The sequence below is a fragment of the Metopolophium dirhodum genome, chromosome 4, assembly GCF_019925205.1.
Source record: "Metopolophium dirhodum isolate CAU chromosome 4, ASM1992520v1, whole genome shotgun sequence".
NCBI classification, from domain to species: Eukaryota; Metazoa; Arthropoda; class Insecta; order Hemiptera; family Aphididae; genus Metopolophium; species Metopolophium dirhodum.
Window position 1 is genome coordinate 21553231 of NC_083563.1, and position 16309 is coordinate 21569539.

At 30.3% G+C, this 16309-nt stretch overlaps 1 protein-coding gene and 1 pseudogene across 5 annotated transcripts in view; one reads left to right on the plus strand and one right to left on the minus strand.

Moving 5' to 3' along the window:
• Positions 1-273: 273 nt before the first annotated feature.
• Positions 274-4599, plus strand: LOC132943596 (uncharacterized; annotated as a pseudogene).
• Positions 4600-8159: 3560 nt separating this feature from the next.
• LOC132942872 (tubulointerstitial nephritis antigen-like) overlaps positions 8160-16309 on the minus strand; it is a 44031-nt gene continuing 35881 nt past the window's right edge. For all 5 annotated transcript variants that reach the window (XM_061011553.1, XM_061011550.1, XM_061011552.1 and 2 more), the window contains 6 exons: positions 14162-14225; positions 13239-13437; positions 12030-12325; positions 11237-11451; positions 8799-8950; positions 8160-8599 (listed from right to left, as the gene is read on the minus strand). In XM_061011553.1, the coding sequence (XP_060867536.1) occupies positions 8408-8599; positions 8799-8950; positions 11237-11451; positions 12030-12325; positions 13239-13437; positions 14162-14225 (1118 nt within the window). In that variant the 3' untranslated portion in view covers positions 8160-8407. The remainder of the gene's footprint in view (positions 8600-8798; positions 8951-11236; positions 11452-12029; positions 12326-13238; positions 13438-14161; positions 14226-16309) is intronic.

Genomic DNA, 16309 nt, shown 5'->3' on the forward strand with positions numbered 1-16309 from the left:
CTTCAACCGAACTCTTTCTAAACTAACGTTCTATGGTAAAAAAAAAAAATCGAAGGATTGGCTTTCGGATTCTTTTATACAATATTGACCGGTTTTCGTAACCTCCGCATGAGGAACTAGGTAATTGTTCTCATTGTTGGCCGTCCTAAATTATAATTTATAACGATTTACCGTTTGGTAATTTCGACGGTCTATAAGTGAAAAAAATAATAATAAATAAGACATACTTTTTCGATGAAAATTAATATAATATTATAATTAAATAAATCAATCATGTCGGTTGTAGAATCAGAATCATGATGCCCGCCAGTGTCCCCAAGGCAAAACTCCATACCAGTACATTACGTCGAGGGTACACACTATGAAATCGGATACAGAGTTGTAAGTATAAGTACACTCGTTATCGCATACACCCGTTTTACCAATTTATTTTTTTTTTACGAAATATTCAAATGGAGACAATATTTTCTAATCACTCAAGGATAAGAAATAAAACACCTAAACATATGCAATACCTATAGGTGCGCAGATTACAGTAGTTATAATATTACGTTACATTTAAATAAAATCACTGATATAATTAACTTAACTTTTCCGGCTATTGTCCTGGCGATTAAAATTAAAATATATATTAAACTTTAGTGAATATATCTCAAATTTATAAAGTAAAATTATTTGTTAAGATTTCGTCAATCGTTTTGTCATTTAAAAAATATGCGTGCGTTCCCTTAAAATAAATGCCAATTTGTTAAATTCCGGTAAATTAAAATAAATTTTGATGATTTCATTTGATTTATTTTTAGATTTAAAATTATACTTAACAAAAATAATCTACTGTTATTTGAGGGTTATTTTCTGTTATTATGATATACGTGTGTCGAATCAGTATTATCTTCTTTTATAAGTAGGTTCCAACTACCTATAACTAACTAATCATAGTATAATAAATATTATTATATATTATATTATGTTATAATAAACAATAACGGTTTGACCGATGATATATTCTATCATAATAATACTATGTTCATATAACATAGTGTACATTAATTTTCAAATTCCAAGTGGTGCTTTGAGGTTCAAGGTGTGGTATATTTATTATTGCATATATACTGCATAGTTCAAATACATTCTACAATGTACCCATAAACCATAATTATATCAGTGAATTTTCCATAGAAATAGTTTTTTTCGATATTCGAAACTCTAAAAATAATATGTTGATCAAACAAAATATAATCGGACAACACCCTATGGCGGCCTATCCTAAATTATTAATGCTCTGTTTTAGTAGAATAACATGAAAAAGTATCCCGCAAACATAATTTCAGAAAATCTCTGTTATTAAACAGAACGACCTCTATAACGTTTTCACAGGGACGAACTTTTGGAGGAATGATTAAAGAGGTTGTAAGCGTGTACAAGCCACTACAAGAAGAATATTTAAAATTGTATGCCCAACCTGAAGGTCGACAGATTTACGAAGAAAGTTTGAATGCGACCAAAAAATAGTATGTGATTGAGATGAAGGGCCTTGCTGACGGATCGGGAGTACCATTTTACGAGGTACCTATACTCTATTCAAGTTATGATCTGTACTCGGCGGCGACCAATACGAATTGGAATGATGAAAATACAAGCAATTCACCTATTTAATAAATAGTATAGTATACTATAGTAATTACCTAAATTATAGTTTAATAATAATCATGATTTAAAAAAAAAAATTGTTTGCTCCCATCATAGTTTCATCCCACTTTATTTTACAATTTCGCCGTTTAACTGCTTTCGGATATTTTGTAGACTAGAAAGCACAATACGTAAAAATACATAAAACGCAATCAAGGTATTCATTTAATTATAGTAACCACTGAAAACAGTATTTCCTACATACTTTATACGATCTGCAATCATAACATGAAAAAGAAAATATGAGGTCACTTTGAGCCGCGAATCAACCTTAGATTCTACGTCTGCCATGTATAAACGCCTTCAATATTCCCCCGATAAATCTGTACGAAAAAAAGTCTGAAACTATTATGAAAATTTACGACATTTAATAAACCAATCGAACAAGTTTAATCTATTTTAAAATATTTAATAATGACTAATGATAGCATGATGAATTAAAACATGACTATTGAACAAATATTTTAATATCCATAAATAAAAATGTTGGAGACTTGTCAGCCAACCTACTGGTGTCTCCTGGGTAACGCTTAAAGGCTGAAGTTCGGGAATCAACTGTATGTGTGATGGGAATCAATGAATGCATAAAGTAAGTCTCGAGAATCAATTCACCAATACCGCTATACATTAGTGATATCAGTAATGTCACTGCATAGGCCACAACTATAGGGTTAAAATTCTGGGGGAGTGGGGGGGCTACAGCCCACCTAACGAAACTTTTAATTTAAAATAACCCACGCGGACATATCAATAAAGGATATTTTTGTGTGGGCTAAATCGAAGTCAGGGGGGCTAATCCCCCCCTAGTTGAACCACTAAATGTCTGTAATGAGACATTCAAGTCAGCCGCCAAGTAAGGTTCATAAATTGCGTAAAATATACGCATTATTAATTTATAAAAACAGAAATTATAATAAATAAATGTAGGTATACATGATACGCATATATATAGGTTATTATCAGTCTTGTTAGGTATTCGAATACTTGTATTTAAATACTTTTTTTGTATTTCAAATAATTTTCAAAGCTCCCAAAAAACCCCTCAACAAATCCTTATCACTGATTCATACCTATACGATGTATTTATGTTTTCATATTATTCTACATTTATACATTTCTGCAGACTACTCCATTTGAAGTATCCGGAATTGTCACTCAGCCGGGGTCACCAGTAGTGTGGCCAGAGAAAAGCAGAACAGACAATTGACGGCGAACGAACAGGTCACTAACCTTAAAGAATTGTTGACGATATTTGGAAACAGGGTTAGGTTTCAGGGTTAAGATCAACCTTGGCCAATATTTAGTGACGCACCCGACGCCAGCGACAAAACAATTAACTTCGGTGAGCGTTTTGTATTAATGGCACACAAATATTTATATAATAAGCCATTAATATCTACAAATTAGTAGGAGGTTGTTATTTATTAGACTCAATGATGTACACAGATACTTACAATGGGAGGGGTTATATCAAAATAAATTATTTTATGAGTATTTATATGGCAGACACAAAATATAATAAAAACAGATATCTCAATGTAAAATCCGTACATTCCTCACTCCACTCAGAATCAAAAACATTATGCTAAAACTGAAATTTTGTATGCGCAAAACAAATTTAAAAACATTGATTACCTATGTAGTTTTTTTGAACATTAAAAATTTTAGATACTTGAAAATTTAAATTTACAGTAAATATTCATATTAGCATTTAGGTATTAGTTTTTCGAACAATTTTCAAAAAATGTTGGCTCTTTTTGTGCTATTTATAGACTTTTGAAATTTATACTTTTTTCAGTTTATTTCTGACATATATGTGTAGAAAATCGGAAAGTGAGTGAAGCTTGAAAATATAATACAATGTTGCTCATTAGTTGTTCCTGCAGCAATTAAAAAATATCGTAAATACTTTGTCATATTTGTTTGTTTATAAATGTTATAATGTACATATTTACAAAATTCACTAAACCCATGAAACTATGTAGGTACTTGTCTATTTTGTAAAGTTAAAAATGCATAAGATGTTTAACTTAAACACATAAGGTTTGAAAATTTAATACAAGATTGGTCATAAGTTTATTTAATTGGATGTTTTAAATATTGGTTATTATTAATTATTCAAACGTACCTATACCTAACAACGATTTAACTTCGTAACGATTTTTGTTATTTTGTGATTAAACAAAAAAATATTAAGCGTAGACACTTGAAACTATTCACTGTGGAATTTCACAATGAAATTTTCAATATAATTAGACTAATTTTAAGCTATTTAATATTTATAGACATAATAATAAGTAATTTTCATATTTCTTTAGGTTTTTTTCTATTGATAAAAAAATTATGCTTGGTAAAAAAGATTGATAATAATTTCAAACAGGATTCCTCATAAGTTGTGCTTATTACTATATTAAGCAATGTGAAATCTTTCTTACGTAAACATAATATATTTTACATTTTCATAACATTAACGTTTACATATTTACGTATATTATAATTTTTACGTTTGATTTTGAAACGTATTGCAACTCATGCAAACTTTAAATTAAAACTTTTCTTTTACGTTTGGAGAATATCATTAAAAATCGTGTAACTACTAACTGGTGTATTCATACTAAGTTAATATAAATATTTTTTTTTTTAAGGGGTTTTTGACTTCAATAAGAAAACATGGACCATGTGGACCAGCAATCCAGCGGACAATCCACCTCTATTGCAATTACCACTAACATTCACGGACTTAATTAGCCTTTGAGCAGTTTAGCTTACCAATCGACAAACGGGGTGGAGAACAATTTCCTACGTTTCAAAATACCAAAGAAACATAATTGTAATGTTTTAACATGGCCTTGAAATTAATAAATATAATATTTTATTGTTGAGACAAATACAATTATAATTCGTATAGGGACTTACATGTGAAATGTAAGAATACATTAGTTGGTAGATTTTATTTCATAACTTAATTGTTAGAAAAATTAACTATGAATACTACAATAAGTTTTTGAATATGACATATTATATTTATGTGTCTTATACTCACGTAATAACCCTAAACGAAAAAGCGAGTAAGTGCTTTGGGTGTCGCTCTGCTGTATGGTGTTAAATTTAAATGCACTCATATGAATACGAAAAACTATTCTAAGCGAAAACGCTCTGCTAGCCTATAATATAAGTAAGTATATTTGATGATATATTGTTGTGCTTAAAGTGCTTAATTTATTTGACCATTACATTTTTTATTTATTTTACGATTTCAACACAGAAATTTCGTTTCGGCAAACATAAATCTAATGTTTTTCACTTTTTTTTTCAACGATTGTTCACTCTTTAGTTTTTTGAATAATTAATATATATTATTATTTTCAAGAAAATCATACACTTAATCTGCACTCAGTTATACATTGTAATGTAGGCAGGTAATATTATATATTTTATTACTACATTTTTAGTACTTACACAATGTTTTTTTTTTTTTTTAGGAATAAATCGAAAACGTGATAAATATATAGGTACTTACTTGTGCATAATTCACATTAGTCATGCTACTATACTGTACGACTACGTTTCTTTAGTTGAATAGAGAATAATATATTCGTGTACCTACCGAAATTAATTTTTTATTATCTTGATATGTTTGATTTTCTTTCTATTTTTATAATTGTATACATTTAGGTTGATTAATAAAACTAAATGTTTTTACAAGAAATCAATATAAAATAAATAAAACTCAATAGTCTAAACCTATACAGAAATAATGATAGCAAAATCGGGGAACTCAGTGATTTTGTTTTTGTAAGTACGTTTTCTAGATCTTGGGAAGCTTATTAAAACTAGTTTTAATAGTAAAATTGAACTAAATTCACAATTTCGTAAATTTTCTCGTAACGGCTTATGCCTGTGTTGTTGTTTTAGATTCTGAGTGAAACGATGAATATATTGATTTTACAATGATGTGTGTTTTTTTTTTTTTTTTTTTTTTTTTTTTTTATTTTTGTGCCTGTGTACACGATAAGTATCTTGTTCGATGGGAAAGTGAATAGTTTTCAAAAGCACCGGGAAAACAACATAAAAATTAAGGAAAACAAGCATTTTTACGCAAAATCGGGTTTCCACAAAATCGATTTTGGTTTTTGGTGTAACTCTAAAACAAATGAACGTATACACATGAAATTTTCTCTGGTCATTTATATTAGCATTTTGTGTACACGATAAAATTTTCAAAATATTTTGATTTGTTTTGAACTAATTAGGAACATTTTCAGTTTCCAATTTTATTAGTCTTTTTTTCTAAGGATGTCAATAAAACTTTATTTATTAGGTTAAATTTTTCTTTTTAAATCTAAGATTTAAAAATGTAATACAAGATCCCTTATAAGATTATCTACCTTTATCAACAAAAAAAACTGTCTATAAGAAAGTCAAATTAATATTTTACGAGCGTTTGAAGTTCATATTTTCACAATATTGGATATTCACTCGATTTCTCATGTAGCTGTTTTGTTATTTTATTGTTATTCAAAAACGAATAACTGTAGATACATGAACATTTTATTGAATGTTTATATTTTCATTTGCTATACACGATAAAATTTTAAAAATATTTTGACTTTTTTTGCAATGCTTATGGACATTGTCTGTTTTCAATTTTTTTTGTATTTTTTCCTATAAATATCAATAACATTTTATTTGTTTGGTAAAAAAGCGTGAAAACTTAATGCCAGGCTCCTGATATATTTTTACATTAGCAGTTGAAAAGTATTAAAAATACATAGGCACAAATTTATTTTTAAGGATTTAAAGTTTGAATTTTGACAAAATTTATCAAATTAAAAATTTAATAATTATTTTGTAGTTAAAAATTTATAAAATGTTCAAATTTTATAGCTAAGGGTTGACAATTTAAAACAAGGTTCCACGTAAATAGGTTATATATTAATTACTTTATTCACAACAATATCATCAAATATATTAGAAATACCATAGGCTGACTGACCGTTTTCACTCAGAATCGTTTTTCTTATGCAATGATATTATATCATTGAATTAAAATATAACACCATCCATTACAGTGGCCCATTTGTAACCTACTGTACAGCAAAGCGACATCCACTTACCCACCTTTTTTTTATATGCAATTAATTAGATTTTCCTCGCCTTAATAGTTCTTTTATACGACGTATTAATTACCATGTAACTATATGTTAGGATATATACATTGTACTTGTAATTAATATTTCAATAATTTCAATAAAAAGGAGACTCATACAAATTAAAGATATAAAAACCTTGTGTTAAAATTTTAATTTAATTTATATTAAAATTACAAATTTATATTTCTCACTTAGTATTCTTAATTAACCCTTTGCGGCATTGCATTCTACATTATAAGTTTGTCAAAAACAAAAAAAATGTGTTTTCACATTAACGTTTGGACATAAACAATAGAACAATGGACATTTTTAACTTTAATTTTACTAGATATAATTAAACTTAATTTAATATCAACATGAAATGAAGTGTTATTAATTATAATGAATCAAAAATAATAAATATTTTTAAAATAATGCAGACAAAAAAAAAATTATAATACATATTTATTAATTAAACAGAACGTATGTGAAGCAACATTAACTTCCAAAGTAGAGATCAAGTTCATCAAATATATGAACAAAATTTAAAATAATTAATTGATTCAAACAAAATATGAAAATGTTCTTTCATACATTTTTAACTTTGACAGATTTCATTTGAACGTGTTCTTCCGTGGTCTGATTATTTTTAGTTTAAAAAAAAAAAAAAAAAAATTTCCTATTAAGAAAATGTATATATTTGACCTAAGATCGTAGGACAAGCAGTTCTGACGTTAAAATTTAAACAATAATCGTTGTATTAATCACGTAATCTTTTTTCCTATTCATCCAATTATTCTCAAAGAATTTCCACGTAATTTCTTTACCTATTTTCCTCAAAGATAATTTCTGGAGAGTTAATGGCGTTTGTAGTAAATACAATCTAGATTCTATACTGAATTCTAGTGCTTGGTATTTTGATACAACACATTTTTCCATTTGGCTTTTACTTTAATGGTTAATATATAAAGATATATAGTAATAGATATATAGTAGGTACTATTTGTTATAAGTAAATCTAATTTAATCATGCCCTCTAGTGAATTACCATAGTTTTTAGAATCAATAGCTTAAGACTGGGAATTTTTTAACTAGTTATATTATCAATCAATAAATGCTTTCATGAATCCTAAATATACATCGTCTTCGTGAACAAATTATTTCGGACCTTGGATCCTATGGCAGATTGGTCACGGTGCTCCAGTGTTTTTATTTTTTTTTGTATGACAAGAAAGTGTTGGATTTGAAACTTTGAGTTTGAGATGGTTATCAGTCATGTTTTGGTGCGACTCGGTTAAAGTGTAAATCACTTTGTGGACAGATCGGTATGTTTTAAAATATGGTAATCCAATATATATATATATTATTATATAAGTAGCGATTATAAATACCGAACAAAGTTCGTTTATAAAATGTTTTTTTTTTAAATTTATTTTTTTGTCTACTTTTGTCCATCGTACGTATATATATATATGTAGGTATATTCATATTTGTGGTCCAGCATGAATGTAGATGCTGTGGAGTAGAATTTTTTTTCCAATTATCTGGTTCAGACCGCGAACATATAACCTAACCACGGCGCTCGTTCAGACGGAATTTGACTTTGGACCATTCAACAGGAACACGTCATATCCCAGCGGATTACCGGTCACGTCAAAGTCGTCGATGTCCGCCCACGCAGCGATGACGAAATCTTCGATCTCGCACTCGTCAACGCCCTTCAGTATCCGGAAGTATCCGTTTTCGCCCCACCAACTTCCCCACGAGTTCGATGCAATCTACAAACACGGACATTATACAATATTAGTGTCATCATTGAAAAAAGCAGGGGGGCAGGGGGGTTATGTATTGCTCGTTTCATAAAAATGTATGTTATATATTATAACTACAATAAACAAGATTAATTTTTAAAGTAAAAAAAAAATTTTAATTATTCTTTATTATTTGCGATTTGGCCGTCGCGTCGGTGTGGCGTACCCAATATTTGACAATCCTGCCGCCCTGGTACTCTTCGCCCCAACCAACGATCCTCACTGAGTGGTATCCTGTTCTCGATCCGGACGCCAAATTTGAACATTTATACACTCCCGATTTGTACATGAAAAAATCTCTGGACACTTTCATGACGGCTGCAAAATATGACATACGATTAACTTAATACTATTCTATATAATATAATACATCAATACAAAACAATATACCGGACCTTATTAGATATGCATATCAATTTAATAATTATTAACTATTTATTATTATATAATATAAATATAATTATCATTTTGGTAAAGAAACGTTTTTAAATTATTTTTTTTTAATAATTATTTGCTTATTACTATTATTTATATTTAGGTAAGCTGCGCAAGAGTCGTATCTATGTAGCTAGGATATTGTATAACGGTCAAGTGAAATATTGTAATGATTATTGTGAATTTGTGTCAAAATTAGAGAATCATACCGTGAGTCCTAAACCAAACAAAAAGTCGTCAATAATACTATTTTCAAAGCTATTTAAACATTATTCACAATAGTAATCAAACACAAGGTAAACGAATGTCTATATAGTATCACAAGTAAATGAGCAATACTTATACAGTATGATGTTTTCAGTAAATTGTTGTTTGAAATTAACACCGGTGAATTATATCGATAGAAACACATAATATTAAGTTATCACGCTATACAGTATAGAGATTATTATATATTTTAGTCGTCTGTAGGTAGTACAGACTATAGATAAGAGAAGTGGAGTGACAGTATATAACTATGATGCTCTTGAAATGTTTTGCACACTATATATACCACTCATATAGGTAATCTTTAAATTCCTATGTATAATGTATATGCTTAATTTATATAAGTTCAATATTTATAGACGATCACATTCGGTACATTATGTGTAAATGAGCATTGTAATTACGTATTATACAACAGTACAGAATGAAATTTGTATGTGATATGTACGTTACAACTTACAAAGGTATATTATATTTCGTTCACATCGAAAAATCAATAATATATTTATACGAACAGCTAGTAGGATACTGAACGCTGATGTAAATACGAAAAATTTGATTTTTAAATTAGAAAACTGCCAATACCATTGTACACATTTGTCATTGTGCCGTATTGAAATACGGTTTTATTGTCAAACAGTAATTGTCTTAAAAATCGTATTGCCCAAGAACTTTATTGTTGTAAAACTCGTATTGTCACTGCAACAAACACGAGTTGAAACTGTATTGTCTTACGCACCTATACGCGTTCACCTTTGCTGCACAAATTATTCAAACCAGAACAATATTTGCAAAGACTGCCTTGAGTTCGCTCTCTCACGATCAATATATTATGTAAAATGTGCAATAGTACCTACACGTACCTATACGTACCTACACGTTTTTATTCGATTTCATAAAAGCTGGTACTTTACAGCCGTACTGTCTAGCTAGCCGGTATGAAGTAAGACCGAATAGTTTGCTTTAAAATTCCATACGCAAAACAGAAAATTATTAATACCGCGTTTTGTATACATAGGTTAGGTTCATAATAATTGGCACGTATATAATTCATTCATCAATACGACGGCTGGCCATCAATACAAGTGAGATATAGGTGGTAGCCCGAGGTATAACTTTAAGGCAGCGTTAAGTTAAGAATACAAAAATAACCCAGATAAAGAACGGTAAAGTTAAAATCTAGCCTGGGTGTGTTTCGAATTGTGAAGGTCGTAAGCGCGCACGTGTATCTATATGTGTATTTAGGTTCAAGTAATTACAGACCGCTATACTTGTTCGAACCTTGACAGAGTTTGCACACAAAAGGATTACGGGCACCTATAATAAAACATTATATGTAGTATGCATAATGTGTATAGGATAATCTATAATACTATATATATATATATATATAACTCGTTATTATGGCTATAATATTCAAGGATTTATCAAGAATTTTCTCGCCCCGTACAATCAAATATTACCATCCCTTGACAGATTGTCTTTCTAACTTCTCCATACATTTTTCATCATTTTATAAGTTCTATTTTTATTTCAGACAGTCTCATTTATTTTTGTAACCTACGACGACCACCACAAACCTATACCTAAATTATAACTAAAAAAAAATATTTGATTTTCATGAGCCAAATTGAAATTGCTATGTGAGCCACCGTGTAGTATTTGCTATTACTTTTATGTGTTCCCGAGTCTCGAGGAATATATTGTGTGCACAGTTGGGTGGCAATAGCCTGCAATAGGTTACAAAATATATTGTATTAATTCCTTCCCTCTAAAAAATCATCTTTACCTAAATAGAATTTTAATCAATCGTAATTATTATGAATACTGTATGCGCATATCTACTAATATTATAATATAATTCACTAATAAACCGTGAATCTTGTCTGACATAATGCGTACCTTGGACTGGTCCTGAGGTCAAAATCTCGTGCATGATACCCTCTTCTGTGGCCACCCGGTAAACGGGACCGACCCGGTGGAGTCGAGTTTTGGTCGTACGGTCGTTATTGGACCTCACACGACTCGGACACTGCGCCATAGTCTCTTTCTTCTTTTTCGGTACCGCGCACGTGGACATTCGGCCTTGCCAAGGGTAACATTCCTCTGTGATCAGTCTGTGGAACACCATAGTGGTTTTATTGAAAACAATGAAATTAATTAAATTTATACGTCATATGATATTACGCGCAACCATGCGCAAATTAATTCCACTAGAGGTCTTGCGATTATTGGCCCTTATCGATGGAAATAAAAATTTCTAATTGGTAGTTTTGTTCTTATGGAAGATTTGAAAATCGTGTATTATATTTTATATAATTACTAGGTATATTATGGTCGTCATACTTAAAGTAAAATACTAAAATTTTACTAAAATTCAAAAATAAATCCATACATATTGATAGTATGTATAAATAGGTAGTAGGTACATATATAGGTACATCATACACATAAAATAAATTAAAAATAATAACAAACCAAAATTAATTTGTCCATAATATTATACACTGGTTTCCGTATAAGGTGTTTCAAATAATTTGCAAAATAATAATAATGAAATCGTAAAATGTTTTAATGATTTTCATTCTATAAATATAAACTACCACTTTTTAGGCTGACAACAGGCTAGGTCACCCCCTTCCGGCTTCCCGTTTCATCCAGGTTTGTTTGGTTGCGCTTAGTGTTCCGAACTCACCCAAACTTCCTAATCCAATTCCAAGCTCTGGTCAAATGGCCGCCTTGACATCCTTGCTGGTTGAGATTATTGCATGACAACAGGTGTTGCGGCGACAACACGTCGCCGATCGCGCGTTTGCTCATGATTCCAAAACGGTCGGTGGTCACCTGGACCGTGGTTATGGCCCAGGACGCGCCGCACCAGCCCTGGTCGATCGGCCTCGAGATGTATTTTCCCCAGACTTCGCGGGCGTCGTAAGACCGCCGCAACTTACCCCGCTGGAACGCGGCTTTCAACGGTTTCATTTGCAAAATCTGAACAATACGTTATAATTCAAAATATGTATATACTATATAGGTACATCTCAATAATTAAACTAGTGCTGGACGAACCGCAGTCTCGTCACTGACGAAACATTACAATATATTATTACTACGAGAACTGTATGAAACCAAACAACGTGTAATATAATAGGTAGACTATAACCAAAAAAAATGGTATTTTAATTTTACCCCAACCCATTTTCCCTAATAATTCCTATATCATTATAAATGCATCACCTCCAATAAACTTGACTGATTTCTCGGGATGTCATGATTTTTCGATACTTTATAAATTTAGTTTTTAATTTTGGGTTATCTTAAACCATTTTTAATCTTTTAAAATTTAAAACGTCGTAAATATAAAATATAATTGAAACACAAAAAAGTTCAATCATACGCGGTTACGTGTAATTATAGGTACATTGGATTCCTTGCTTTGATATAATCACTTCTATGACAGATCTATAACTAAAATAGTCTTTCGAGTATCACTATATATGTTCAGTTAAGTATTATTTCTGTCTGATAAAACAAAAATATTATCAGTCCTGGATTTTTTTCTACTCAATTCAAAATAGGCTAGAGAAACCGGATCCACTTGTGCGACGGTATAACAAAATGTGTCACGATTAAATTTTATCAGAATTTTGGGACGTAATGCCCCATGAACGCCAAAATGGACTATTCCATATTAAACAGGACGTATATGGTATATGGTCATTGGTGTCACCTTAAAATTGTTATATCAATAATATTAATACACGCTATTGAGGTATAGGTAGTTATGTGAATTTGAGAACACGTCCATTTACATATATCATACATTATTATGATTCATAATATTGTTATTACGTTGGGCACAAACTTAGGTGCAACTTTCTAAGTACGAGCCACACACACACACCTTTTTCTTGGAATGCAGTGTACCAAGCCGCAATTGTAGTCCCTCGTCGTATCTTCTGCCCCAAAATTCGCTGTAATTGCCAGCAGACCATCCAAACCGGTGGGCTTGGTGCCTAAGCGTATCCAAAATGTACGTGTCGACGAGGCACTCGTTGGAGCTGCACATCATCTGTGTTTTGCCATTGGATTCTTGGCATCGGCTACGGTAATTATTCGAAAACTATTATTTATTTATTCAAAAATACAGACAGTTAGTCCTGTTACAAATTAAGTATCCATCTAAGTGCTAAAAAGTTGTGACATCTATTTAGTAACAGCTAATATAGGTAATATATAAAATAGAAATAGAAAATACAAAGATAGATATAAAGACTGCCAAAAGTAATAAAAAAACAAATTTATTGCCTACGGTTCAGAGTGGAGAATATAATTTTTATTGGAGACCAATATTATTCTAAAAAGGGTTTGGATCTCTTATAATATTAAAAAAATTTATTTTGAAGCTAATAAGAGAGAATTTCAGGGAAATCAATAACCTCTAATATTAAATTATGTAGGAATCTTTAAAACAGAGATAAACAAGTCATGCCATTAAGTGGAGATAAATTAAGAAAACTGGAAACTCGGAACGACCTGTAAGTAGGTGGCAGTGGGTCTAAGAATGTTAAATTTAAATGAGACATAACGTAAATAAGATTCTGCACTGATTCGATGGCTTCGTCTTGCATTATTAATTTATAGTTAGTAATCGGAAAACCAACTACGACCTAGCAGTTCATATATAATTTCACGTCCATTATAGTTACATAATAAATATATATTATAGTTTTAGTTTTAATTAAATTAATTTTTTTTAAATAATTTGTGAAATTTGGGTTTTGTGACATGAGTTAATTAATTTTAATTATAAACAACTTTACTAACCATTCGTTACAATTGATGTTGACCGTTTCTCCATACTTATACGTCTGTCCATTGGCGTAACAATCTGTAAAAAAATTTAGAAAATAGTTATTACTTAAATAGTTAAATGGTTGGTTATTTTTATTTAATTATTATCACATTATATTAATATGTACACTAGCTGTACAGTGTTCACCTTATACGTCTATAATTATAGTTTTTTTTATAATAAATTTACAATCTATACTACTTAGCATAATAAGTATATGTGAAAAAAGACTGAAAAACATGTTATGCGTGATTAAGAAGTCATCCATTGGCCACTTGTGATTCTTTGCTTGAAGGGTGATTGTGAAAGATAAGGTAATATGATATTATGAGAGAGACGAGTTAGAGGGAGTTAATGCAACAGATCTTTGCGCCATCTCTTTTTCGTTTGCCGAGTGTGAGAAGAATTGCTTGTAAAATATTACAGATGCTTCTTAGATCGTTTTAACACTTTTAACATCATTGTGGAGCGTATACTTGAAATGTATGGTAGAGCATTAGTAAGTTGACGTATAGAGTGATATATTAATAAGTTTGGATTTTGTTTAGATTCGATTTTCTTGCAACACCCACACAGTGGAAGTCCGGAAGTCCAGATTGGTTCATTATTAGGACGTTGTTCGTGTATTAATTATTATTTTATGTACGATCGTTCACCTACTGTATATATATATAATATATATATATCTCGTACAATATGCTATAAATATATAAATTCTGATAGTACCTATATGAGCAGGTTAATTCACGAATGCGTTATTGTGTAGTAAAATATATTTTGCATTCGGTTTCATCACACATCGTGTGTGAGAATATATAAATAAATAATATGGTTTCATATAGGTATAACCATATGACATATGACTGTATGAGTAGGTAACTTTTAGATTGAGAAAATCAATTATTGTTATTTCCGGAAATTAATTAAATTTTAAAATAATACAGTTAAGTTAAGTTAGGTTAGGTTAGCAAGGTTAATGGAAATACAAATAATAATTGAAAACAACATTAATATATACAATATAAAGGCGGTATAACGGCTTCCTGAGGAGTGAAGACTACTCAGCTTTCAGTGAGCCCCAAACACGTAAATACAGTAACACGGATAATAACAATATAACACGTGTTCGTCTTAATTCTTAGTTCATATTATTATCTATAAAGATTATTGTCATAATAATATTATCATTGCGTGTACCTATTTGTGTGTGTTGATTATTGTAACGCGTGCATAATTTGTTTACATAGTGCACCGCGTCCGCATCGTCTGTAGTGGTGATGCGAAATTTATCTCAATACAATGGAATATGATAATAATTGGCAGTTTATAACTGAATACATGTTTATACTGTCTTCAAACTAAATGATTTGTGACAAATTGCAGTGTACCACCATGGACGTAATAACGTTTAACGGTATTAATATTAATATAATATAATATACGTCAGGGCATGAAACCGATATTGGATACCGATTTTGAATACCGGTTAAATCGTTAAAACCCGAAATCGAAAAAATCCAATACTGGTAATCAAAGCCGAAATCAAAATCGTAAAAATAAATACTAATATCCAAAACTAAAACCGAAACTGGACAAAATAAATAGATATCAATAACCGAAACCGAAATAGGAAAAAATATTTTCCGTTTATAGCTCTGCTATAGGTGTTTCATATTGTAATATCGTGCATTATAGTATAATATGTAATATGTCATTTTATTATTTCTGTGGAGCGGAACACGGAGGATCGGTGCAAGGGGGAGACATTTTTTGAAAAGATTTTTTTTTTATAAATGCAATGTAATATAATATGATATCATATTATGTAACATGATCGATAAATTAAGAGTGGAAAAGGAACAACTTGAATTTGTTGACCTGGGGCGTTAAAATCTTTACCTAACACGATCCTCAAACAGTGTTCAATAACTTACTGCAGGCAATTTAATAATATTATCATATTATAATAAATGTTATTTGAACCCGTATTTGGTTTTAACGTTGCAAAATAATTGTACGACATTATTACAGGATTTCGCAAGTGAATGGACGCGAAACAGCTGGAGGAAATCGACAATATAGCACTGTAGGACGTGAAAAATTCCGAAACAATAGCTGCT